The 27,274-nt window shown below is 39.2% G+C and overlaps 1 protein-coding gene across 7 annotated transcripts in view; it reads right to left on the reverse strand.

Annotated features, from left to right (window-relative positions):
* Positions 1-2,683: 2,683 nt before the first annotated feature.
* LOC124777906 (stress-activated protein kinase JNK) overlaps positions 2,684-27,274 on the reverse strand; it is a 718,838-nt gene continuing 694,247 nt past the window's right edge. For all 7 annotated transcript variants that reach the window (XM_047253456.1, XM_047253453.1, XM_047253458.1 and 4 more), the window contains one exon: positions 2,684-7,003. In XM_047253456.1, the coding sequence (XP_047109412.1) occupies positions 6,800-7,003 (204 nt within the window). In that variant the 3' untranslated portion in view covers positions 2,684-6,799. The remainder of the gene's footprint in view (positions 7,004-27,274) is intronic.

Genomic DNA, 27,274 nt, shown 5'->3' on the forward strand with positions numbered 1-27,274 from the left:
TATTTTCCCCAAATTTGTGGAGTTGTCTGCTGGAACCTTTCCACATACAAATAATATTATCAACATATCTGTACCATATGCCAGGAGTGTCAGTCTTGCTACGCTGGACATAAGGGAGGTTAATCTGCACCAGACTTAAAGATCATCATAGAAGCTGGAGATTGAAGAAGCCTGATTCAGCCTTTGTGGAACATTACCTAAACAAAAACCACAAATACATAGTAGATGTTCAAGTCTTACATACAGAGGAAAGGGGCTAAACTCAGCCAGTTAGAAATTCTAGAAATTAAAAAACAGATGTGTACATCCCCACACTTATTATTAAACAAGCAAACTCAACTCAATTATTTAACTCTTTTAGATGATATCATAACTCTGGGACAGGAATAAAATTTTGGGTCACACTCCATCAGTAGATAAAAAGTTCTAGGCTGATGCATAACTTTATTCCCAGTTATGTTTAGTCATGTTAGTGTAATTGCTGAATTTTGTAATTCCATTTTGTAATTTGTCAAAAAAAATTGTCACTGAAGTAATTTTGCTTCAGCCAAGGATTGATTCATTAAAAAGTTGAGATGACTATCATTGCCTTATCATTGTGTGTGTATCTCCGCATTATCTTTGGAATCAGTAATGTATTTGAAAATGGGCTTATAACCTGAAGGGATGCAAGAGGTAGCTTTTCCCCACAGCATTTTTTTTTACCAAGGAAGCCATGCATGTACTAAATTTGGTGAAATTTCTCTATGCAATCCAGAATTACACTTCTGTGACACCATCCTTCATCCGCTATTCCTGAGCAGCATCACTAGGAATACTAAGAGTGTACTAATCCAATGTACTTTTTTTTCAGATGGTAAATCATGTGTGTAACATGACCTCTTAAAATTGCACCTAGAGTTCCAGAGTTATAAGTTTCGTATTTCCCTTTCCAACTGCCCCCACCCCACCCCCCACTCCACCTTCCTCCCAACACTTAAAAAGAGTTAAATGCCATTGGGACAGTTAAGTATCAGCCAAGAAAACCTGAGCATATTGAATTCGATATCAGCATTGTTGATTTTTGATTACTTTTACATGTCACAACCTTCACATCTGCACTTCTCCCTTACTGGTGTGCTTGGAGTGCTTTACCCCAACAGCACACATTTTCCAGATGTAAACAAGGTTATGATTGTATGCCACCACTTTCCCACCCCACCCACCAATGGATGTTAAGGGGCATGTAACCCCAAGGTATTGTTCACCTGGTATCAAGTCACAATTGCACCAAGTTTTTTTTGAAATTGGTCTGTGCATTCCATAGCTTTTGTGGAATATACAAACACACGCATACACTAGGGTGGCTGGTTGCTTCATTTCTTAAAGTAATTCAATCCACAGTGCAAAATCTCAACCATCTTTAAGATGGATATATTAACTTACACTTTTGTAATACTGTTGCTAATGGTAGGGTGATTATATTACCATCAATACAGGCAACAAGTTGCTTTATTGGGGGAGGTGTGTGTGTGTGTGTGTGTGTGTGTGTGTGTGTGTGTGCGTGAGAGAGAGAGAGAGAGAGAGAGAGAGAGAGAGAGAGAGAGAGAGAGAGAGGGGGGGGGGGGGGCAAGGAAGTGAAATTATTTTAAGTTTAAGATAACTCAGGGATGGAGAATTTTAGCTGATAGCTGATAATCTAAAAATAATTATCAAATGTTATATCAGCGAAAAAAGACATCTTTGTTCTGCTAAGGCTGTCTCATTTTAATAAAACATTTCATCTATCACTACCAGGGAATTTCACCCACATAGTCATCATTTCATGTACAAAGGGTCAAATATAGGTGAAAAGTACATGCTGTCATAAATTAAAAAATCAAATTACACACACACACACGTAATGATCATGTCGGCAAAATTTGACAACAGTGACAAATAAAACATTACATTCAAAGAACATAGTCTCAGTGGAACTGTAGTGCTTTTAAATTGAAATTTGAGATATATACTCTGGTATTTGGTAAAGAATTAAATATTAGAGGTCTTATTGTTTGGGTTGAATAAACTGGCAAGCAGATTATTTACTCACTTATACTCTTCATTCACACAGACCGATAATGAATCTTTGAAAGTATATATGCCGGTCTACTGGCTTTTGTTTCAAGCTGTGCCAAAGTTAATTCTAACAATTCCATCAGGGTACTTACGTCTCATGAGAAGGAAGTAGCTACAGACAGAATTCTTTCATATTGGTGACAAATGGGGCAGAAAACATTATATTATGTTCTGATTGTACCAGCAATACCTGAACAATCATGATCCTCTTGTAGGTAGTAAGATCTTACCTTTGTAGTACACACAACCAGCTTACCTAGGCAGTCATTAGATATCTATATATTTTAAGGGAAAGAAAAAGTTTGGTGCACTTTTCTTCTGGTCATAAACACTACTCACGCATGTACTTCTGTGCACTGTGTTCCCTATTTGATAATTTCTCAGTATACACAAGAGGATAAAATTGTTTTTAGGTATTATTAAATCAGGCTATCTTTTTCTGGTTACTTTACTGCTGTGTATGCATACATTAAAGTGGTGCTGAAATATTATCTAATTAAATAGTGACTGCTGGTAGGGAAACCTATTACATTCTAGGAAAAAAGTCATAAGTGATATAACTCTCCTGCAATAAACAGACAGGAGGTTTAATGAATTCCAATTTATTCCACATTCTGAAATTTTGTACAAAAATGTATCTACAAATATTCTGAAGCATGAAATTTTCATATTAACTTCCAGAATGTCACTGTATAGGTACAAAACTGAAGGATAGTTTTAGTATTTGCATTGTTTTAATAAAGTGTTGGCTGGTACAGGTGGTGTTTTGGTGCAATTTGCTTGAGGAAGCTGCCAACCATTAATTATGTGTAGCAAAATAATGGGTGCATATGCTGTAAAAAGGAGTCACTTTTTTTAATAATAGAAGCAGCATCACATTAGCAATGTTGAAAACTTTTAAGTGACAGGTGGTATTTATAAACTATCTGGAAAAAATATTTTCTTTGTGAAATAAATTTCCTTGTACATAAAGGAAAGGAAGGTATAAAACAAACAAGTAGACAAACAATAAAATGAAGGAAATAGTCCACTTGTTGCAACAGAAAACATCAGTCTTTTAAATAAAAGATCGTTACTTTCATTAACAACACTCAGAATACAATGTTCTATTGCACTTTTCAACAATCAAACCAATATCAGATTAAATGAAGTATTTAACTTGTTTATGACTTTTTACATGACAGTATTCATAGAAACAGCTGCCCATGTGTATCAAAATATGATTATTCAAAAAATTAAACTTTTATAAAATAGGTGATGAATTTGGTCCACACTGCAGTAATGATAAATCTTTCTCTTTGCATGCAATCACATTATGAAACTCATTGAAAAGCCGTTGTTCATGTACTGGAGTTCATACTCCGTATCACATGAAAAAATAGAGATGCCCTAGTTCCTTTACAGCAATTTATCAGTTACAAAAAGTATTATTAACATGTACAAGAAACATAATTTTATTTAACATACTTTAATTTGCATTATACTGCACTTGCTTTTTTTGTAATGGCAGTTGTTATTTTAGGAGTAGGGTAAACATTGGTGTACAGAAACAAAACACAGCTATCAAGTGAATTAACATCAGAGTTTGTTCATATTTATGAAAACATACAATTTATCAATACATCAGTTCACAACATACAATAATGTATGTTCAGTATATCAAATACGCTGGAGCAAACATGTAGTTTCTCAAAAAGTGATCATCATTTGCAAATTCTGAATTTTGTTAACTGTTAATTCAAAAGTAGTCAATTAATGTTATGTGTCAAATTTAGCTGTTACCAGTGATTCTCCCTTCCATGCCCATGTAAAAAGAAAAAAGGAAATGTATGACATGAATCAACTAATTATTTATAATACCAACATACTAATCAAATAAAAATGTGGGGAGTAGGATTATCAACGCTAAACGTATACAATGTCTCTTTAAAATTCTATAGCATACATTTTAGCACGATTTATGTCTAATAGAAGAGAGATCACTGAAAGACAAAAATGTTAAAATTTCTATGAATCTAGACTAATTGCCTAGTATTGTGGCATCCGTTAATGAAAATCCATAAAGTGACCAAACTACTGAGTCACAAAAAATAATGATAGTATGGCAAAATTTTGTTTATCATTTGTCCAAAGCATTAAAATTATATTTATTGTGTACAGTCAAATCAAATGAAACACTATGTTTTCAGCAGCAGACACATAACTGCCTTTTTAGCAATGCAGTATCCATGGCAAATGCAATGTAATGTTAACGTGGAAGTCTTTAATGTGCAGAATACATCAAATGTGTTAAAACACCAACTTCTGTTTTTCTTAATACTTTTCTTGCTTAAAAAATTATCCTTGCCACTTTAAACCTGCTTTGTTTTACTGTCAGCATGAACACCTACAATCCTGTTCTGTCACATACGGGGATTTGTGGTCAAGAGCTGTATTAAAAATTAACAGAATTCTATAGCAATAAAGAAGTGTGTTTTCTTCAGAACTCTGCAATATTATGATGTAAGAAAGATGCTAACAATAAAGAACAAAGAGACGACTTCACATGAAGTTTAGAATTACAGACATAAAGAAGTAGACAACAAATAATATGCTTGCTGCCATATATCTGTACTGTCATCTCATTGGCCTAAACAATTAGATGAATAAATAACTTCAGTCAATGACCTAAACAACATCTATATGGAAGAGGCTCAGCATTTACTTTGATATTGCACCTTTCATTTAAATTCTGAGCACAGTGTCTGCTATAACGGATAAAAACCAATTAAAAGAGGATGTGCTCAAATTATACAAGCCTTATTATAATTACTATAAGAGCTACAAACTTATTGTAAATTTTCTAATAAGTACAGTACTGAGGCATCAAAGTTTTACTGAAACAAATTTCATATATGCCTTCTTAAATCACATACATGACTTTTTAAAAGGTTTCTACAGCATTTTCCTGCAATATACTACACTGGAAATACAGTATACTCATATTTATATAATAATTAGATTTACATACTTTATTCACAAAAGGAACGGAACGGTACCATATTTACATTTTGTGGAATATCCACAAGTGCAAGAGTATAACTTTTTATTTTTTATTTTTTTTATTTTTAGGTTGACTCATTACTTCAAAATCATATCTTACTAAAGGTAAGTGGCAGTTCTACATTCATATGGGGGCAATGTCTGTTACTAAACACTGACACTTCTGTAACCCACACGGACACCGACAAACTGATTACATTAAGGTGTAGAGCGATCCCTGCTGTTGGCCACCAGTGTGGTCAATGGACGAGGGGCAGGGATAAATACGTTCTCACTTAACTATCTCACATTCATTTCACCTTGCCCTATTAAAAATCACAGACATTAAGGGTAAATCAAAAACACAAGTTTCACCTTCTCTTTCCTTACAGAAATAACATTAATCTTCAACTGGGAAAGAAAAACGATAGCACACAAATATGTATTAATGTCACTTTGCTATGCACAACATAAAATATGAAAAAAATGTAACACCACAGATTGTTGTCCTTGTTTAAGTTCACTGTAATGTACAAATACACCATACTGGACCGGACTGTTGGAAGTTCCATACATAACAGGAAAAAGATCACTAGCATTTCAAGACTGAAACAGCTGAACCAAAAATGATGCACAACGTTCACTCAACTATTTAGATCAGTGCATTCTTATCACCACTCAGAACCACTCTTATAAAAACATATTTATGTCATCTTGAACATTTTAACAACAATAAAAATATATTCACACCACAAGTTCTTCTCCTTGTCTCAAATGTGGAAACAGTGTCCAAAATTTGAACAAGCAATAAAAATTGTCTTACTCTTCAAAAATCAAACAAATGAGCACATTTTGGTAAAATGTTATTAGCAGATACCACTGGTAGCACTTCTACAACTCGTACAATGGTGTTTTTGTTGAATTCACGGTAGAACTAAGCTAGACTATCACAAAAACAATTCTCAGAGAACTGTTACGAGTAAGGATATTTATACTGACCAGTAATAGATATTAAGAGTTGGGCTAATTCCTAAAGAGGTGAGAATGTAACAGTTGATATTTAATTTCCATTCTGTATTTCTGCTCGGTACAGCTATTTTTTTGTACTAATACATATTTCCCTTACCAGCGCTTATGTAAACAACTCAAATATGCATTCAAGCACTGGAGTGGGAACAGGTTCATATTTTTCCTAAAGGATGTTACTATCATACTAAGTCAACATAAATTTTTTTAAGGAAACTGGAAGAGCAAGCGGTTCCAACCCTTCTAATGCATCAGCACATACACAACACTAACATTTTACGCTGACTGGCTCATACACAGCAACTTGAACTTGTTGACATTCAGTAAGGAAGCCACCACTGAAATATATCATTCTGCTTACTTTCCACAACAAGCTGGGCTGTATCTTTTTTTTAAATGTAGGGTAACTCTTTGTACAACACACCACACACTATGCGGCATCATCAGTCTTACAATCACTGCTCACATGTAGAAGTGCTTGTCATTCTTACAATCTCGAATACATCTCAGAAAGGAAGGCAATCTTGTCTTCAACAAAACATACAGTTCATAGCAATATGCAGCATTCTTTCTAAGAATATTCTCAATCTCGAGTAGATAACTACATCATAATTCAAGGATTAACCAATAGCTTCAAAGCTGAGCGCAAAGGGGTCTACCGACGGGCAGCTCTCTGCCCATCGACCATATCTTCTTGATCTTCAGAACCAGGACCGCGAGCAGTGCAGTGGGCGGAACTCAAAGCATTATGACCATGAGTTATCTCATATTCCATAACCTCCTGGTAAATTAGTTCCTTCCATTGCTCCACAGTGTGCTCCCTTTCATCTACGGAATGATCATAAGGTCCTGGAGCAGGCTGCAAGCACAAAATGTAGTGTTTATCTATATGCATAAAATTCTAGATTTCATTAAGTCAGTCTGCTTCCGTAAGGCAATTTATCACTTAATGTATCAGTTGCAAAATAAAGGCATTTCCTGTAATTTTTCAGAGTTCCACAAAGATCAGTTATAGAAAGAAACTCATTTCATTAAGTCTGTGAGTGAACACTTAGTTATCAGTGAGGCAATGCAATGAAGTCATCATGGGGAAAAAGAAATAAAGAACACATCTTAAGAATTCTATAGAACAACAAAATAGTACACAGTCAAACACAATGCATTGTTGCACAACTGCTGGTGGAAATTGCAACTTCATAGATGGTGGACAAGGGAAAGCTTCCTTCAAAACAATTATAAAAGATACCTAGAACAGATGGTTTTGCATACTACCACTATCAAAATACACTGGACTTGTTGCCAATCAGAAGATCCAGTCTCTTTGGAGATATTCACACGGACACTGGAATAATACTCTACAATGCAGATGTAGCAATAAATTGCACTACGACACAGAGGGCTTGAAAAGTAGTTATAAATAATAACAATGTGTACAAAGATGAGGAAGAATTATCACATAGCTTCAGTTGCAGCTATTATTTTTATTGATAAAGAACTGACGAACTGCACTTAGCCTTTACATGAGACTGCATAAAAAAGAAAGCACCTGTATGTTCATAATGTAACACTGCTGAAGTGTACAGAACCTGTACCAGGTCACACTAATTGGGTACATGGCAGACATTCAGAGAATGGCAGTGCAAATGGTCACAGGCTTCTTTGATTGGTGAAAGAGTGTAACAGAAATGTAGAAAATCTTAACTGGGAGACAAAAAAAAAAAAATACATCCCATGAGATCTTGCTTGGAAAACTTCAGTAACTGTCTTTCAGGGTGAAAGAGTGTAACAGAAATGTAGAAAATCTTAACTGGGAGACAAAAAAAAAATACATCCCATGAGATCTTGCTTGGAAAACTTCAGTAACTGTCTTTCAGGGCCCAATATTATCTCTCCTTATATATCTACTCACCAGAGATCATGCATATAAAATCAGAGAAATAATAGCTCACACAGAGGCACACAAGCAGCCATTCTTCCCATGCTCCAGCTCTGAGTGGAACAGGAAGAAACTGTAAGACATGCTACAATAAAAAGTATCCTCTGCCATGCACTTCACACTGATTTTCAGACTATAAATGTAGATGCAGACAAGAGTGGATGGACTATTTTTAATTAGATTCATGGAAAAGGAGGCTACGTTAGAGTTTCTTGCATTCTACATTAATAAATCACAATGACAAGAGCGGAGGCAAATTTACTAAGTAATAAGACATTGGAAAATAGTACCAGGTTCAAGCTGTCATCCAAAATACAATAGCATTTAAAATAACAGATTTGGATTTTAAGATGGTGATCAAATGTAGAGGATCTGTTAATGGACTTTCAGTTTGGCATGATTGTCATACACGATCACCTTACCCATCTCCCATCTTCACCACCACCACCACCACCACCACCACCTCCTACAGTTTCCAGCCCTTGTCTTGGTCTGTTTGGAACATAAGCCTCTCCATCTCTTCCTGTTCTCCCACCAAGTACATTTCTCTCTTCACTCTGTTCTGGTCTTCTCCTCTCTTCATCATGCATCTGTTCATTCCAATGATCCATCCGTTTTTCCCTTTTCCTCTAGGCCTCCTGCCTCCTATTGTCATTTCATGGGCCTGTCTCAATATCCCGCCACATCCCTATTCTTTTAACATGCCCTTACCATCTTCTTCTTGTTTTTTGCCATGGCCTCTTGCATGGGCTACTCTTTTACTGTTTCTCTCATTGTGTCATTCCTTACTCTGTCCGTTCTAGTAAATCTTATTCTGTTTTTAATTCATCTCACACATCTGTACCGTGTTCAAGTGCCTTTTCTTTATTACCATCATTTCTGATGCATATGTGAGTACTGGAGCATAACACACTTGCTTCCTTTTTGGGGTATACCCTTGCACCAAACCAGGCTTCTTATACACTACAAAAAACCATGGGCTTGCCTTTTCTTTCACCTATTATCTTATCATTCCTTCCACTGTCTTCTGTTATGATCACCAGGTACTTAGAAGTTTCGGCATTCTTTAGTACTTGCCCTGTAATACTTATAACCGTCGCTACTTTCCTCTAATTCTTCCTTGTCACCATCACTTCACAAGTCATTGCAATAAATTTCAGCTCACATTGTTCTGCATTTCCACACATGCTTTAGTGTTTCTTGTATCTCTCCTTCTCCATTTCTGCACACCTTTAAATCATCTGCAAACACTATTCTTTCATATTTTCATCTCCTATTCACACTGTCAAGCTGGTCATTATCTCATCGCCAGCCGCTGTCGCCGAGTGGTTCTAGCCGCTACAGTCCAGAGTCACACTGCTGCTATGGTCGCTGGTTCAAATCCTGCCTTGGGCATGGATGTGTGTGATGTCCTTAGGTTAGTTAGGTTTAAGTAGTAAGTCTAGGTGACTGATGACCTCAGATGTTATGTCCTACAGTGCTTAGAGCCAATTGAACCATTATCTCGTCCATAATGGTGATGAAAAGTAGAGGGACAGTGCACTCCCTTGCTTTAGCCCATTTTACTGTTCAATCTAGTCTGGCTCCTCTCCTCTTTCTTTTCCACAACTCACTCCTCCTTGACACATTTCCTTTAGTCTTACCAAATGCTAACATCCCTCTTGGAGTTGTTATACACTAAAAATTAGATCAACTGTCAACCCTCCTGGTCTAAACCCATATTGTTCCTCTCACATAACGGAACACTCCAATCTGACATGTCAAAACCTGCCTTCAAATTTTTTACACAGGAATAATACACAGAAAGAAACATAATGTCAAAATTTTATCTGTTAAGACACATCACAAGTTTTTTTATTTATTTTTTATTATGTTGAAAGCTGCCAAATCTGTACCTCACCTGGCAAACAGGTAACATGGTACAACATGATCATACTCTGTAAAAGGAAGTTCAGTTTCTATTGATAGTTTCAATGACACACTAGTTCACGGCTACTACTTGTTCAAATTCGCAGCTCATTTAATATCCATGACACTTATCAGTTACCTTTGCATATCACTAAATGTTAACAATGCAGGTAAAACTGAATGAATTTTTCTGGAAACTGATTACACAAACCTGTGTTACCAGCTTTGTGTCATGAGTTTCCTGAAACACATATCTGCTACTGATATACCATGTTTCTTTGTACATTCTTCCTAATAGGCTCTGTCTTGGAAATGGTTCCACAGATTCAAGGTAATGTATCAAATTAATGTTTTCTATTTCTTGTTGTTGTTGTTGTTGTTGTTGTTGTTGTGGTCTTCAGTCCTGAGACTGATTTGATGCAGCTCTCCATGCTAATCTATCCTGTGCAAGCTCCTTCATCTCCCAGTACCTACTGCAACCCACATCCTTCTGAATCTGATTAGTGTATTCATCTCTTGGTCTCCCTCTACGATTTTTACCCTCCACGACACCCTCCAATGCTAAATTTGAGATCCCTTGATGCCTCAGGACATGTCCTACCAACCGATCCCTTCTTCTAGTCAAGTTGTGCCACAAACTTCTCTTCTCCCCAATCCTATTCAATACCTCCTCATTAGTTACGAGATCTGACTTCCTCCATGAACCATGGACCTTGCCGTTGGTCGGGAGGCTTGCGTGCCTCAACGATACACATGGCCGTACCGTAGGTGCAACCACAATGGAGGGGTATCTGTTGAGAGGCCAGACAAACATGTGGTTCCTGAAGAGGGGCAGCAGCCTTTTCAGTAGTTGCAGGGGCAACAGTCTGCATGATTGACTGATCTGGCCTTGTAACATTAACCAAAACGGCCTTGCTGTGCTGGTACTGTGAACGGCTGAAAGCAAGGGGAAACTACAGCCGTAATTTTTCCCCAGGACATGCAGCTTTACTGTATGATTAAATGATGATGGCGTTCTCTTGGGTAAAATATTCCGGAGGTAAAATAGTCCCCCATTCGGATCTCCGGGCGGGGACTACTCAAGAGGACGTCGTTATCAGGAGAAAGAAAACTGGCATTCTACGGATCGGAGCGTGGAATGTCAGATCCCTTAATCGGTCAGGTAGGTTAGAACATTTAAAAAGTGAAATGGATAGGTTAAAGTTAGATATAGTGGGAATTAGTGACGTTCGGTGGCAGGAGGAACAAGACTTTCGGTCAGGTGATTACCGGGTTATAAATACAAAATTAAATAGGGGTAATGCAGGAGTAGGTTTAATAATGAATACAAAAATAGGAGTGCGGGTTAGCTACTACAAACAGCATAGTGAACGCATTATTGTGGCCAAGGTAGACACAAAGCCCATGCCTACTACAGTAGTACAAGTTTATATGCCCACTAGCTCTGCAGATGATGAAGAAATAGATGAAATGTATGACGAGATAAAAGAAATTATTCAGGTAGTGAAGGGAGACGCAAAATTTAATAGTCATGGGTGACTGGAATTCGTCAGTAGGAAAAGGGAGAGAAGGAAACATAGTAGGTGAATATGGATTGGGGGGAAGAAATGAAAGAGGAAGCCGCCTTGTAGAATTTTGCACAGAGCATAACTTAATCATAGCTAACACTTGGTTCAAGAATCATAAAAGAAGGTTGTATACATGGAAGAATCCTGGAGATACTAAAAGGTATCAGATAGATTATATAATGGTAAGACAGAGATTTAGGAACCAGGTTTTAAATTGTAAGACATTTCCAGGGACAGATGTGGATTCTGACCACAATCTATTGGTTATGAACTGCAGATTGAAACTGAAGAAACTGCAAAAAGGTGGGAATTTAACGAGATGGGACCTGGATAAACTGAAAGAACCAGAGGTTGTAGAGAGTTTCAGGGAGAGCATAAGGGAACAATTGACAGGAATGGGGGAAAGAAATACAGTAGAAGACGAATGGGTAGCTCTGAGGGATGAAGTAGTGAAGGCAGCAGAGGATCAAGTAGGTAAAAAGACGAGGGCTAATAGAAATCCTTGGGTAACAGAAGAAATATTGAATTTAATTGATGAAAGGAGAAAATATAAAAATGCAGTAAATGAAGCAGGCAAAAAGGAATACAAACGTCTCAAAAATGAGATCGACAGGAAGTGCAAAATGGCTAAGCAGGGATGGCTAGAGGACAAATGTAAGGATGTAGAGGCTTGTCTCACTAGGGGTAAGATAGATACTGCCTACAAGAAAATTAAAGAGACCTTTGGAGAAAAGAGAACCACTTGTATGAATATCAAGAGCTCAGATGGAAACCCAGTTCTAAGCAAAGAAGGGAAAGCAGAAAGGTGGAAGGAGTATATAGAGGGTCTATACAAGGGCGATGTACTTGAGGACAATATTATGGAAATGGAAGAGGATGTGGATGAAGATGAAATTGGAGATACGATACTGTGTGAAGAGTTTGACAGAGCACTGAAGGACCCGAGTCTAAACAAGGCCCTGGGAGTAGACAACATTCCATTAGAACTACTGATGGCCTTGGGAGAGCCAGTCCTGACAAAACTCTACCATCTGGTGAGTAAGATGTACGAGACAGGCGAAATACCCTCAGACTTCAAGAAGAATATAATAATTCCAATCCCAAAGAAAGCAGGTGTTGACAGATGTGAAAATTACCGAACTATCAGTTTAATAAGTCACAGCTGCAAAATACTAACGCGAATTATTTACAGACGAATGGAAAAACTGGTAGAAGCGGACCTCGGGGAAGATCAGTTTGGATTCCGTAGAAATGTTGGAACACGTGACGCAATACTAACCTTATGACTTATCTTAGAAGAAAGATTAAGAAAAGGCAAACCTATGTTTCTAGCATTTGTAGACTTAGAGAAAGCTTTTGACAACGTTAACTGGAATACTCTCTTTCAAATTCTGAAGGTGGCAGGGGTAAAATACAAGGAGCGAAAGGCTATTTACAATTTGTACAGAAACCAGATGGCAGTTATAAGAGTCGAGGGTCATGAAAGGGAAGCAGTGGTTGGGAAAGGAGTGAGACAGGATTGTAGCCTCTCCCCGATGTTATTCGATCTGTATATTGAGCAAGCAGTAAAGGAAACAAAAGAAAAATTCGGAGTAGGTATTAAAATTCATGGAGAAGTAGCAAAAACTTTGAGGTTCGCCGATGACATTGTAACTCTGTCAGAGACAGCAAAGGACTTGGAAGAGCAGTTGAATGGAATGGACAGTGTCTTGAAAGGAGGATATAAGATGAACATCAACAAAAGCAAAACGGGGATAATGGAATGTAGTCGAATTAAGTCGCGAGATGCTGAGGGCATTAGATTAGGAAATGAGCCAATTAAGGGAGTAAAGGAGTTTTGCTATTTAGGGAGTAAAATAACTGATGATGGTCGAAGTAGGGAGGATATAAAATGTAGACTGGCAATGGCAAGGAAATCGTTTCTGAAGAAGAGAAATTTGTTAACATCGAGTATAGATTTAAGTGTCAGGAAGTTGTTTCTGAAAGTATTTGTATTGAGTGTAGCCATGTATGGAAGTGAAACATAAACGATAACCAGTTTGGACAAGAAGAGAATAGAAGCTTTCGAAATGTGGTGCTACAGCTCCCTCTAGTACCATGGAAGTCATTCCCTCATGTCTTAGCAGATGTCCTATCATCCTGTCCCTTCTCTATATCAGTGTTTTCCACATATTCCTTTCCTCTCCGATTCTGCGTGGAACCTCCTCATTCCTTACGTTATCAGTCCACCTAATTTTCAACATTCGTCTATAGCACCACATCTCAAATGCTTCGATTATCTTCTGTTCCGGTTTTCCCACAGTCCATGTTTCACTACCATACAATGCCGTACTCCATACGTACATCCTCAGAAATTTCTTCCTCAAATTAAGGCCGGTATTTGATATTAGTAGACTTCTCTTGACCAGAAATGCCTTTTTTGCCATAGCGAGTCTGCTTTTGATGTCCTCCTTGCTCCATCCGTTATTGGTTATTTTACTGCCTAGGTAGCAGAATTCCTTAACTTCATTCACTTCGTGACCATCAATCCTGATGTTAAGTTTCTCGCTGTTCTCATTTCTACTACTTCTCATTACCTTCGTCTTTCTCCGATTTACTCTCAAACCTCACTGTGTACTCATTAGACTGTTCATTCCGTTCAGCAGATCATTTAATTCTTCTTCACTTTCACTCAGGATAGCAATGCCATCAGCGAATCGTATCATTGATATCCTTTCACCTTGTATTTTAATTCCACCCCTGAACCTTTCTTTTATTTCCATAATTGCTTCCTCGATGTACAGATTGAAGAGTAGGGGCGAAAGGCTACAGCCTTGTCTTACACCCTTCTTAATACAAGCACTTCGTTCTTGATCGTCCACTCTTATTATTCCCTCTTGGTTGTTGTACATGTTGTATATGACCCGTCTCTCCCTATAGCTTACACCTACTTTTTTCAGAATCTCGAACAGCTTGCACCATTTTATATTGTCGAACGCTTTTTCCAGGTCGACAAATCCTATGAAAGTGTCTTGATTTTTCTTTAGCCTTGCTTCCATTATTAGCCGTAACGTCAGAATTGCCTCTCTCGTCCCTTTACTTTTCCTAAAGCCAAACTGATCTTCACCTAGCGCATTCTCAATTTTCTTTTCCATTCTTCTGTATATTATTCTTGTAAGCAGCATCGATGCATGAGCTGTTAAGCTGATTGTGCGATAATTCTCGCACTTGTCAGCTCTTGCCGTCTTCGGAATTGTGTGGATGATGCTTTTCCGAAGTCAGATGGTATGTCGCCAGACTCATATATTCTACACACCAACGTGAATAGTCGTTTTGTTGCCACTTCCCCCAATGATTTTAGAAATTCTGAGGGAATGTTATCTATTCCTTCTGCCTTATTTGACCGTAAGTCCTCCAAAGCTCTTTTAAATTCCGATTCTAATACTGGATCCTATATCTCTTCTAAATCGACTCCTGTTTCTTCTTCTATCACGTCAGACAAATCTTCACCCTCATAGAAGCTTTCAATATATTCTTTCCACCTATCTGCTCTCTCCTCTGCATTTAACAGTGGAATTCCTGTTGCACTCTTAATGTTACCACCGTTGCTTTTAATGTCCCCAAAGGTTGTTTTGACTTTCCTGTATGCTGAGTCTGTCCTTCCGACAATCATATCTTTTTCGATGTCTTCACATTTTTCCTGCAGCCATTTCGTCTTAGCTTCCCTGCACTTCCTATTTATTTCATTCCTCAGCGACTTTTATTTCTGTATTCGTGATTTTCCCGGCACATGTTTGTACTTCCTCCTTTCATCAATCAATTGAATTATTTCTTCTGTTACCCATGGTTTCTTCGCAGCTACCTTCTTTGTACCTATGTTTTCCTTCCCAACTTCTGAGATCGCCCTTTTCCGAGATGTCCATTCCTCTTCAACTGTACTGCCTACTGTGCTATTCCTTATTGCTGTATCTATAGCGTTAGAGAACTTCAAACGTATCTCATCATTCCTTAGTACTTCTGTATCCCACTTCTTTGTGTATTGATTCTTCCTGACTAATGTCTTGAACTTCAGCCTACTCTTCATCACTACTATATTGTGGTCTGAGTCTATATCTGCTCCTGGGTACGCCTTACAATCCTGTATCTGATAATCTCTGTCTGCCCATGATGTAATCTAATTGAAATCTTCCCATACCTCCCGGCCTTTTCCAAGTACACCTCCTCCTCTTGTGATTCTTGAACGGGGTATTCGCTATTACTAGCTGAAACTTGTTACAGAACTCAATTAGTCTTTCTCCTCTTTCATTCCTTGTCCCAAGCCCATATTCTCCTGTAACCTTTTCTTCTACTCCTTCCCCTACAACTGATTTCCAGTCACCCATGACTATTAGATTTTCGTCCCCCTTTACATACTGCATTACCCTTTCAATATCCTCATACACTTTCTCTATCTGTTCATCTTCAGCCTGCGACGTCGGCATGTATACATGAACTATCGTTGTCGGTGTTGGTCTGCTGTCGATTCTGATTAGAACAACCCGGTCACTGAACTGTTCACAGTAACACACCCTCTGCCCTACCTTCCTATTCATAACGAATCCTACACCTGTTATACCATTTTCTGCTGCTGTTGATATTACCCGATACTCATCTGACCAGAAATCCTTGTCTTCCTTCCACTTCACTTCACTGGCCCCTACTACACTGCTGGCCACCATAAATGCAACACCAAGAAAGACAAGAGGTAGCACAACAAAATTTATTTTGTAGATAACATGTTGACCAAGTATCAAATGATTACTTTTACAGACGTCTGTGACATGTGGTTCCTGCCAGAATCAGTAGCCAGAGTAGCCGCCATTGTTGGAGATCACCGCTGCCACACGTCTCGGCATAGAGTCAAAGAGACGTTGGATGTGTTCCTAGCGTACAGCAGCCCAAGCAGCTTCCACACGCTGCCAAAGATCATCTGGTGTGGCAGCTGGGGATGTAATCTGGGTCACTCGTTGAGCAACCATGGACCACACGTTTTCTATTGGCGAAAGATCCGGAGAGCGAGCCGGCCAGGGAAGCAATTCAATCTGGTTACTGACGAAGAACCTTTGGACAATGCGTGCCATGTGTGGTCGCGCATTATCCTGTTGAAATATGGCTGTGGCCAAGCCCTGAGGGGAAGGAAGGACAACTGGCTCCAGGACCTCGGCTATGTAGCGCCGGCTATTTAAAGTACCGGCATTGCGTACTAGAGGCGTGCGAGAGTAATATTCAATACCGCCCCATACCATAATACCCGGTGCAAGACCAGTGTGGCGGTGCGTAATGCAGCTGTCCAGCATCCTCTCTCCACGGTGTCTCCACACTCGAATCCGACCATCGTGGTGCTGCAGACAGAAGCGTGCCTCGTCAGTAAAGACAACGTCATTCCATTCTGCCGTCCACATCCGTCTGTCATCACACCATTGGCGACGGAGACGTGTGTGGTTCTGCGTCAATGGTAGATGAAGCAATGGACGTCTTGCAGACAGACCACTCTGCTGTAAACGGCGTCGAATGGTACGCGCAGACACTGGATGATGCGTTACAGACGCAATGTGCTGTGCTATGGTTCGGGATGTCACTGAGCGATCCGTCACTGCCATGCGCACAATTTGCCCATCAGCACGTGCAGTGGTGCACTGAGGTGAATGCGATCGACCACGTCGGTCCGTCGTACCCTCCTGCATCCAACGGTCACATATCCGCATTACAGTTGTTTGGTTTCATCCAACACGACTAGCGATTTCTCTGTATGATAATCCACAATCTCGGTAAGCCACTATCCTTCCTCTGTCGAACTCGGATACTTGATCAAACGATGTTCGCTGTTGTCTACGAGGCATAACTGATCGTCTTGTGAAACAACCACAAGGTAAACACACGTGCCGATCGTACACTCGTCGAAATCGCCAAGCCTTAAATGGCGCTATGAGGTGGCGCCACAGGCGCGCGTGATGTGTCTGCGCTGAAATTCTAATCAGTTGCATATCTCATCGCTGCAAACCCATGGTGTAATTTCACTTGATTAGGATGCTTCCTTCAGGGTGTTGCATTTACGGTGGCCAGCAGTGTATATGTAGATTGAGCCTTTGCATTTCCATTTTCAGATTTTCTAGTTTCCCTACCACGTTCAAGCTTCTGACATTCCAAGCCCCGACTCGTAGAACATTATCCTTTTGTTGATTATTCAATCTTTTTCTCATGGTAACCTCCCCCTTGGCAATCCCCTCCCGGAGATCCGAATGGGGGACTATTCCGGAATCTTTTGCCAATGGAGAGATCATAATGACACTTCTTCAATTACAGGCCACATGTCCTGTGGATACACGTAACGTGTCTATAATGCAGTGGTTTCCATTGCCTTCTGCATCCTCATGTCATTGATCATTGCTGATTCTTCCGCCTTTAGGGGCAATTTCCCACCCCTAGGACAAGAGAGTGCCCTGAACCTCTATCCGCTCCTCCACCCTCTTTGACAAGGCTGTTGGCAGAATGAGGCTGACTTCTTATGCCGCAAGTCTTTGGCCGCCAATACTGATTATTTATCAAAATTTAGGCAGTGGCGGGGATCGAACCTGGGACCGAAGACGTTTTGATTATGAATCAAAGACGCTACCCCTAGACCACAGGTACAGCGCCTACGGTACAGCTATCTGTATCGTTGAGGCACGCAAGCCTCCCCACCAACGGCAAGGTCCATGGTTTCCAAAGATAAAATACGAAGAATGTGGTAGGCAGCTGAAATCACCTGTTCTCCTGAAGACCTACATTTGCGTTATTTATGAGGTAATTTCTTGGACATTCATTTTAATGACAAAGAAAAAGTTGTAACTTTTTTGTTAAAGGAGGAAGAGAGAAAACATTTGAAGTTAAACAGTGTGACAAGCCAGTTTTGTTTCTTAAAATCAGAATGTGAATTGTATAAATGATTTTACATGCCAAACTGAAACTTGTAAAATTGTGAAAGAAAAACTATTTGAAAGGTTTAGAACAGCTCATGAGAGTTATTGCACTGAGGGAAATCTACAAGACTGGGCCCTTTTAATTGTAAGTGAGAAGAAAGTTACTGATTTTCAAGCTTCTTCACCCTGGTGAAACGGGTTTAAAAAATTATACAGAAATGGAAAGTTACAAAATTATGAAGTTTACTTCAAGTAAACATGTAGACGAGATGTCATTGATAGGCAGTAAAATAGACAAATTCATAGTTTTCTGTTATCTCCTAAAATGCATTGCATACTTCCAGTAAGTCAGGTTTCATACAAGAACTGCGTGCAAGCCACACTATTACTTAGTGGAAAAAAATAACAATAGTCACTTGTGGAGTCGATGAATGCTATGACACATTCGTATACAACAATGCCACGAATAAGACAGCTTTATATCTGCCTTCAGGAACCTTGGAGGAGAACTGTCTGGCCGAGTCTGCAGGGTCTGGAATGCCAACAGGCACAGAGTCAGGAGGTTACGGGGCAGGGAAGTGGGGAAAATCGAGCCAAAAAGAAGAGGAGCAAGGAAAGATGGATGAATACATTGTAGGGGCAGAAGACAAAGAGGATGGGAAATGAGGATGGGGATGAAGTGATAGGACAGGGCCGGGGAGGTTGGAAACTATAGGGTGGAGGGTATGGGAACAGTACGCTACCGTAGGTTGAGGCTGGGATAATTACGAGAGCGGAGAATGTGTTGTAAGGGTAACTCCCATCTGCACAATTCAGAAAAGTTGGTGGTGGAAGGGAGGATCCAGATGGCTCGGTTAATGAAGTAGCCATTGAAATCAAGCACGTTATGTTCAGCTGCATAGGTTGGTCTACTTTGCTCTTGGCCACAGTTTGGCGGTGGCCATTGATCCTGGTGGTCACCTGGTTGGTAGTCATACAAATATAAAAAGCTGTGCAGTGATGGCAAAAGGGATGGTAAGTGACATGGCTGCTTTCACAGGTGGCCTGGCCCCTGATGGGGTAGGGTAAGGGTAAACAAGTGACAGGATAGGAACAGGAAGTGCTGATTGGATGGCTTGGACAGGTCTTGCACTTGGGTCTTCCGCAAGGATATGATCCTTGTGGCAAGGGGCTGAGATTGGGAGTGGCATAGGGATGGACTAGGATGTTGTGGAGATTGGGTTGGTGATGGAACAACACTTTAGGAAGGGTGGGAAGGATGTCAGGTAGATGTCCCTCATTACAGGGCACGATGTTAGGTAATAAGATAGGTAATCAAACCCATGGCAAAGAATGTGGTTCAATTGTTCCAGTCTCAGGTAGTATTGGGTGATGAAGGGGCACTCCCTTGTGGCTGGTTCTTGGAAGTGGTTGTGGGAGTATTGCGGGTGTGAGGGGGAAATGGTACAGAGAGATGTTTGCAGACTAGGTCAAAAGCTTATATGTAAGTGTCTTTAATTGTGCCTGTCTGCGACTTATTGTGTTATCTTTAGGGTAAGTAGTGATCTATTTTTTCCTACATTGTTAACTTTAACATTTGTTTTAAATACTCGCTGTGTGCCTTGGCAGTTACAATTCTGACAGTGGATTTCTTTCAGCATATTCCACCTGCATAAAAAATTTCAGGGTAGGTTTCAACATTTCAGACTGAACCATTCCCTTGTCAGTCCTCCTCCTCCTATATTGCGTTCTCTCTTTTCCAGAATCTTCTCAAATACCTTGGCAGCATAATAAAGTAACTCACCTATAATTTTAACATGATTTCTTGCATCCTTTCTTAAAAATTGGCACCACGATTCCCTTCTACAATTTTCAAATGTACTTTCTATCCGAACTGTGCTCATGGCCAATGGAGCCACTGCACTCTGGCGATGTCAGCTGCACTCAGCATCTCCACACTTACTTTATCCAATGAAGATGCTTTTCCTTCTTTCACTGTCTTTATCACTTCCTCTATTTACAAGTATGTCCAAACTAAGTCCACCTTAACATCCTTCACATTCCCTGGCTTCTGATTTTCCTCTTCCATATTTTGGTTGGGGTTTAGTAACTCTCCAAAATACTGCTTTGATGTCACCCTCCTTTCATTTCACAGAAAACCTAAATCTGGATGGCTGGATGCGGATTTGAATCATTGTCCTTCTGAATGTGAGTCCAGTCTGCTAACCACTGAATCATCTTGCTTGGTCTTTCCTTCTTCATTGAAGTGTATTTCATCCCTTTGAACATTGCTCTTTACTATTTTCTAAAATTATTCTTTGCATTATCTTCCATCAAGTTCCACATTCTTATCCTTCTTTCGTATCTTTCTGCTCCCTTTTCCTCTGCAATGCCTTAACCATGATCAGCAAATGACGGAGACTATTATCTAGCGCTTCAGATGATATTACCTTAACGTCTATGACTCTTCTGCTTCTGTCCTGATATACGATGTAGTAAACCACAGATTTACTCGACAAATCATGGCAATACCGTAACACTTTATCACTTTCCCTCTTCTTAAACTGGGTGTTGTCTATCAAAAGTCCATTCCTTTCACAAAAAAACTAACAACTTTCATCCTTCCTCATTTCCCCTTCCCCACCCTTTAACTTCCAATTTCCTCACATCCTTTTCTTTTATAGTCCATGTGTTCATTTAGGCCTTAATTATCATGATTTCCTGTGTGGTTAGTTGTCTCTGCATTTTCTCTTCAAAGTCCTCTTCCTCTTTAATAAAACATCCAACTTGTGTTGCAGGCCTACATAACTGTAGAATTTCCACAACCTTCCCATTCACTTTCACCCTAATCCACATAATCCTGTCCCTTATTCAGTTTATCTCCTGTCTCCTCTCATAACTAGTGCAACTCCATGTCATCGTCCTTTTTCATTCCCACTATATTCACTCCCGAACTGCCAACTTCATTTACCTTTGACTTTGTTTCACACAATCCTAGAGTATCCAGTCTTCTCCAGTTCAAAATTTTCAATGCGCTAAATCTTAGTTCTTGAGAATATAGGGATTGCCTTCGATTATTTTCATTCTTTGTGAGGTTTATTTCATGTCTGAAAGGATATGCTACACCAACTGTAGCTGGATTTGTTAACAGAGTTCCCTCTTCTGGCTTTTGGTCCATTGGAGGTATTTTATTTCCCTCCTGTCTTTCAATAAACAACAGCTGATAGCATGCATTCCCCGATCTGTCACCTAGGAATGTGGTCTCTAAGCATGAGTGAAAAATGGTTTTGGGATGTTTGTTGCCAACAATTCAACCAGTAGTATTATTGTGTGTTCCCAATATTACCTGAATTAAGGTTGTCCCAACAACTGTTTTGTGGTGCTCCATACTGATGTATACCAACAATAACATGTTTTATCCCAATTATTGACCTTATATTATTTTTTTATTTTCTTTTTGAAACATTAAGATCTAGCCTGTAAGTGGTATGGTCACATCCTTATACAGTCATATGTTACTGTCTCTGGTCTTTCACTGAATGAGCATAGCTGTGCTGCAAACGTAAGTCCGTTACAATTGTTAAGTCCCTATTCACGCTATCTAAGCATTTTAAACAAACTAACTTCTTTATAACTCTCTCTTTACTGTTTTATAGCCCTGTCTCAGAATTAAACAATTATCTATATTAAGTGTTTCTGGCCATTTTGTAAATTCTGTTAAGTGCTCATCAATTGCCATTACAACGTGTCAAGAATAACCAGATGCCCTCAACAATTAAATTCAGCATGCTTATAGCAGACCAAAGTACACTTTTTTCTGGGAAATATACAGTGTTTATAAAAAAAAATGTCATAAACTTTAGGGATTAACTCTTGACATCAAAATGTTACAAAAAGTTCATATGAACATGGTAATGAAAATTCTTCCTTAGGGAGTATGAAAGGAATTCCCTGTAATGACCCCTGGTTGTATAATTTACCTCAAACATGCATAATTACCCACTTTCTTGGCATTTGTTTTGTTTTGCCTGATTGTCATTTATTTTATTTTTGTTGTATGTGCCAGCTAGCCCTGCTGGATACATCCTTTCTGCATCGCTTTATGCCAGGTTGCTTGCTCCACAGGCAAGGCAGCAAACAAAGTAAGCCTGTTCAACAGAGGTCACCTTAAGCAAAAGAACTAGTTTGCCACAGCTCCTGCAAACACCAACCATGCACGACGACATCATCATCCAGCCAGGAGAACCAGCAGCCGACAATCTCTCTATCTGTATCATTGACAGCCAATCACATGGATCCAATGTAGCCATCTGCCTAATGCTATATAACCTATGGCCCAAAGGCTGTAGAGACAGTCACAGCTGGATCTGGAGTCACACCCTACACCTAACAGTTGAGTTCTACAGCTGGCAGTCAAAGTCACTAAGTTCCCAGTAAATGAAGTGGACTACTGATAGATGCCATACTGGACACTTAGTAAATAAAACTTGTTACTTGAACCTCTGCAGCCCTAGTGCTGCATTGCCATTAAGGACTTAGTCTCTGGAGGAGTTGCTACAGGTGATACTTTGTCAGTTTTTTATATGGATTATTTGTGCACCGGAGTGCATGTCAAGATATTTTGTGTGTTGTAATGAAAGAGAGGTATTTTACTTGGACTAATTCATTTGTGTAGTAGGTTCAACATTCTACAATGGCACAGTCATTAATACTGATACAGCTCAACAGGAGTAGAAAGCACATCACATCAGTGGTGCAGGCAGTTTTGTGACTTAACAGGTGACACTTCAGTCAATATTGGGATTAGGGACTTGCACACGAACCATATTTCTCAAAATATTTCAACAGTCATTAATGTAAGTATACCTACGTACACAATTTTGGACCTTACTTACCAAGTGTTTTGTGTGTCAAGGATACAGCACAGTATACTTTTTCTGGTTTTTCTACTTTGTAGTGTTGGCTTTAGAACTTTCATTTAACTGTGGACATGCAATTGACATAAATTTTTCTCAGAACTCTGGTCTGTTATGGGGGATATATTGAATTTGGTTATGTGATGGACAATGGGACTTGCATCATGCATCTTGTGATTTCCTGCATACTCTTGTGTGTGAATTCTTCCTGATGGCGCAACAAACTGATTTTATGATTCCAATGCTTAACATCCTCCAGCTGCTGGGAAAATTGAGTGCTACACAGACAAAGTTAGTGGCCACTCAGGGCAGTTGCTACACTGGCCTGGCTGGAGGACCAAGAATAACTCCACAAAGGCATTCAGTGAACACAGCTGGCATTCCATCAATTTGATACAAGACAAGAACAGTATGCTCATTCCTTGAAGAAACTTGAACAACATTTTATGGTAAATAGAACCTTCGATAGAGTAACCAAATGTGTATTTTCCTTGTCTAATGGTGGTGCTTATGTGTATGGTCTGTTCACCCACTTTTGCCCGTGAAACACCTGTGTGACTTGAGTTAGTCAGATGTTAAGGACAGATAGGTGGTTTTTTCAGAGTTAACTTAGTATTGTGGTGGCACGCTATAAATTGTATCACACACATAAGAAGACTGGCCAGTCATTAAAATAATGGGTTACTATTCTGCAAGGCCTTACTCGTGGCTGTCATTTCCTGTGTTAAAACAAAGATTGTGCTCTTCTCTATGTGGATAATGCTGCGAGGGATATGGTAATTGTCCATGTTCCAGATGCACAGCTACAAAAGAATCTTACCATTCTGAATAACCCCATATTAGATGAGTGCTTATCTGTTATTCAAACTTCGAGAAAGCCAAACAAACAGAGCAGCTGCTTGACTACAACAGAACTGAACTTTTTCAGACAAGCTTTAAGAGTGGAGCTGTTCATAAAGGGAAATAACAGTAAACATTATCAGGTATTTAGATATCAGGCCACACCCACAACATGGGCAAATCATCTTATGACGGTCACTCTTCTCAAGTGAAATCTTGCTGTCAGTGTTTCGTGACCCATGATAAGCAATCCTGCTATTACAAACACATCAAGTGCTTATTTTGTCAGAAACTGGGTCACAAGGCTGAAGTCTGTTTAAATAAATAACATCTCATGTCCAAATGCTCCAATTTTACTGATGACATAGATGGTTTTGTGTATATATTTGATTCTAGTACTGATGATTTTGAAAATACTGTGTGTAGTTTTCTATCAAATGATACTCCTACTGATGGTTTTGAAAATAATGTATACACTGTTCTCTCATGTGTTCAGTTTGACTCTAATGTTGATGAATTTGAAAATAATATGGACGAGGTTCTTTCACATAATGACAAAGCTGTGTTTGTGGCTTCCACAGTTAATGGTCTAATGGTTGAAATCCATACAGGCAGTGGCTCGTCTAGATCTCTTACCAGTAGTGATACATATGGGTAATTCCATGTCATTTCTACACAACACAAATTTCATGCAAAATTAGTGCATTCAATGATCCATATGAGAGATGGAAAATTACCAATTTGCAGAGTTATATGACAACTGTGAAGAAAGTTATAGGTCTGCAAAGCTTGGAACTTGTATGAAATTTACATGTGTCTGTCTCAATATAAATGACTGTAATTATGAATCTAAACCAGATAAAGCATTGAAACTTATATCATTGAGAAGCTAGTGAGTAAACCTTTGACCTTGTATATCTCAAACACCCTACTTTCAGTTTTTTTTTTTTTTTGGAAAAAAATTGTATTGCTCTAATATGTTACTATAAACATGGTAAATATCAATATGGCATACCAAAGGTGCGTTGTTGTGATCTTAGCCCAAAGACTGGTTTGATGCAGCTCTCCATGCTACTCTATCCTCTGCAAGCCTCATCATCTCCGAGTAACTACAGCAACCTGCATCCTTCAGAATCTGCTTAGTGTATTCATGTCTTGGTCTCCCTCTGCAATTTTTACCCTTCATGCTTCCCTCCAATATTAAATTGGTGATCCCTTGATGCCTCAGAATGCGTACGAAGAACCGATCCCTTCTTCTAGTCAAGTTGAGCCACAAATTGCTCTTCTCCCCAGTTTTATTCAGTACCTCCTCATTAGTTATGTGATCTACCGAAGTAATCTTTAGTATTCTTCTGTAGCACCACATCTCAAAACCTTATATTCTCTTCTTGTGTAAACTGTTTATCATCCACATTTCACTTACATACAAGGCTATACTCCAAACGTCTTCCAGACTCTTAAATCTATAGTTGATGTTGATTATCTCTCTTATTCAGAAATACTTTTCTTGCCATTCCCAGACTGCGTTTTACTTCCTCCCTACTTCGACCATCACCAATCATTTTGCTTCTCAAACAGCAAAACCAATCTGCTATTTTAAGTGTCTCATTTCCTAATCTAATTCTCTCAGCATCACCTGATTTAATTCGATTACTTTCCACTACCCTCGTTTTGCTTTTGTTGATGTTCATCTTACATCATCCTTTCAAGACACTGCCCATTCTGTTCAACTGCTCTTCCAAGTCCTTTGCTGTCTCTGACATGTTTACAATGTAATCAGTAATCCTCAAAGTTTCTATTTCTTTTCCCTGGACTTTAATTCCTATTTCAAATTTTTCATCTGTTTCCTTTACTGCTTGCTCAAGATACAGATTGTATAATATCAAGGCTAGGCTACAATCCTGTCTACTCCTCTTCTCAGCCAATGCTTCACTTTGTGCCCCTTGACTCCTATAACTGCCTTCTGGTTTCTGTACATATTGTAAGTAGCCTTTCACTCCCTGTGTTTTACCGCCACTACCTTCAGAATTTGTAGAGTGTATTCCAGTCAACAACATCAAAAACTTTCTCTAAATCTACAAATGCTATAAACATAGATTTACCTTTTCTTAACCAAGCTTCTAAGATAAACCATAGGGACAGTATTGCCTCACGTGTTCCTACATTTCTATGGAATCCAAACTGACCTTCCCTGAGGTCGGCTTCTACCAGTTTTTCCATTCGCCTGTAAAGAATCCGTGTTAGTATTTTGCAACCATGACTTACTGAACTGCTAGTTCAATAGTTTTCTCACCTGTCAGCAGCTGATTTCTTTGGAATTGGAATTATTATATCCTTCTTGAAGTCTGAGAGTATTTTGCCTGTCTTGTGCATCTTGCCCACCAGATGGAAGAGTTTCATTATGGCTGGCTTTGCCAAGGCTATCAGTAGTTCTAATAGAATGTCATCTACTCCCGGAGCCTTGTTTCTACTTAGGTATTTCAGAGTTCTGTCAAATTCTTCATCCACCATCATATCTCACATCTCATCTACATCCTCTTACGTTTACATAATATGCCCTCAAGCACATTGCCCTTGTGTAGACCCTCTATATATTCCTTCCACCTTTTGGCTTTCCATTCTTTGCTTAGGACTGGTTTTCCATCCGAGCTCTTGATATTCATTTAGGTGGTTTTCTATTTCTCCCACATCTATTTAATTTTTCTGTAGGCGACATCTACCTTACCCCCTAGTGATATATGCTTCTACATCCTTACATTTGTCCTCTAGCCATTCCCGCTAAGCTGTTTTGCTCTTTCTGTCAATCTCATTTTTTAGATGTTTGTACTCCCTCTTGCCTGCTTCATTTACTGCATGTTTATGGTTTCTTCTTTCATCAATCGAATTCAATATTTTTTGTGTTACCCAAGGATTACCACTAGTCCTCATCCTTTTCTACTAAATGGTTCAAATGGCTCTGAGCACTATGGGACTTAACATCTATGGTCATCAGTCCCCTAGAACTCAGAACTACTTAAACCTAACTAACCTAAGGACATCACACAACACCCAGCCATCACGAGGCAG

Source organism: Schistocerca piceifrons, chromosome 2, assembly GCF_021461385.2.
Source record: "Schistocerca piceifrons isolate TAMUIC-IGC-003096 chromosome 2, iqSchPice1.1, whole genome shotgun sequence".
In the NCBI taxonomy this organism is placed as follows: Eukaryota; Metazoa; Arthropoda; class Insecta; order Orthoptera; family Acrididae; genus Schistocerca; species Schistocerca piceifrons.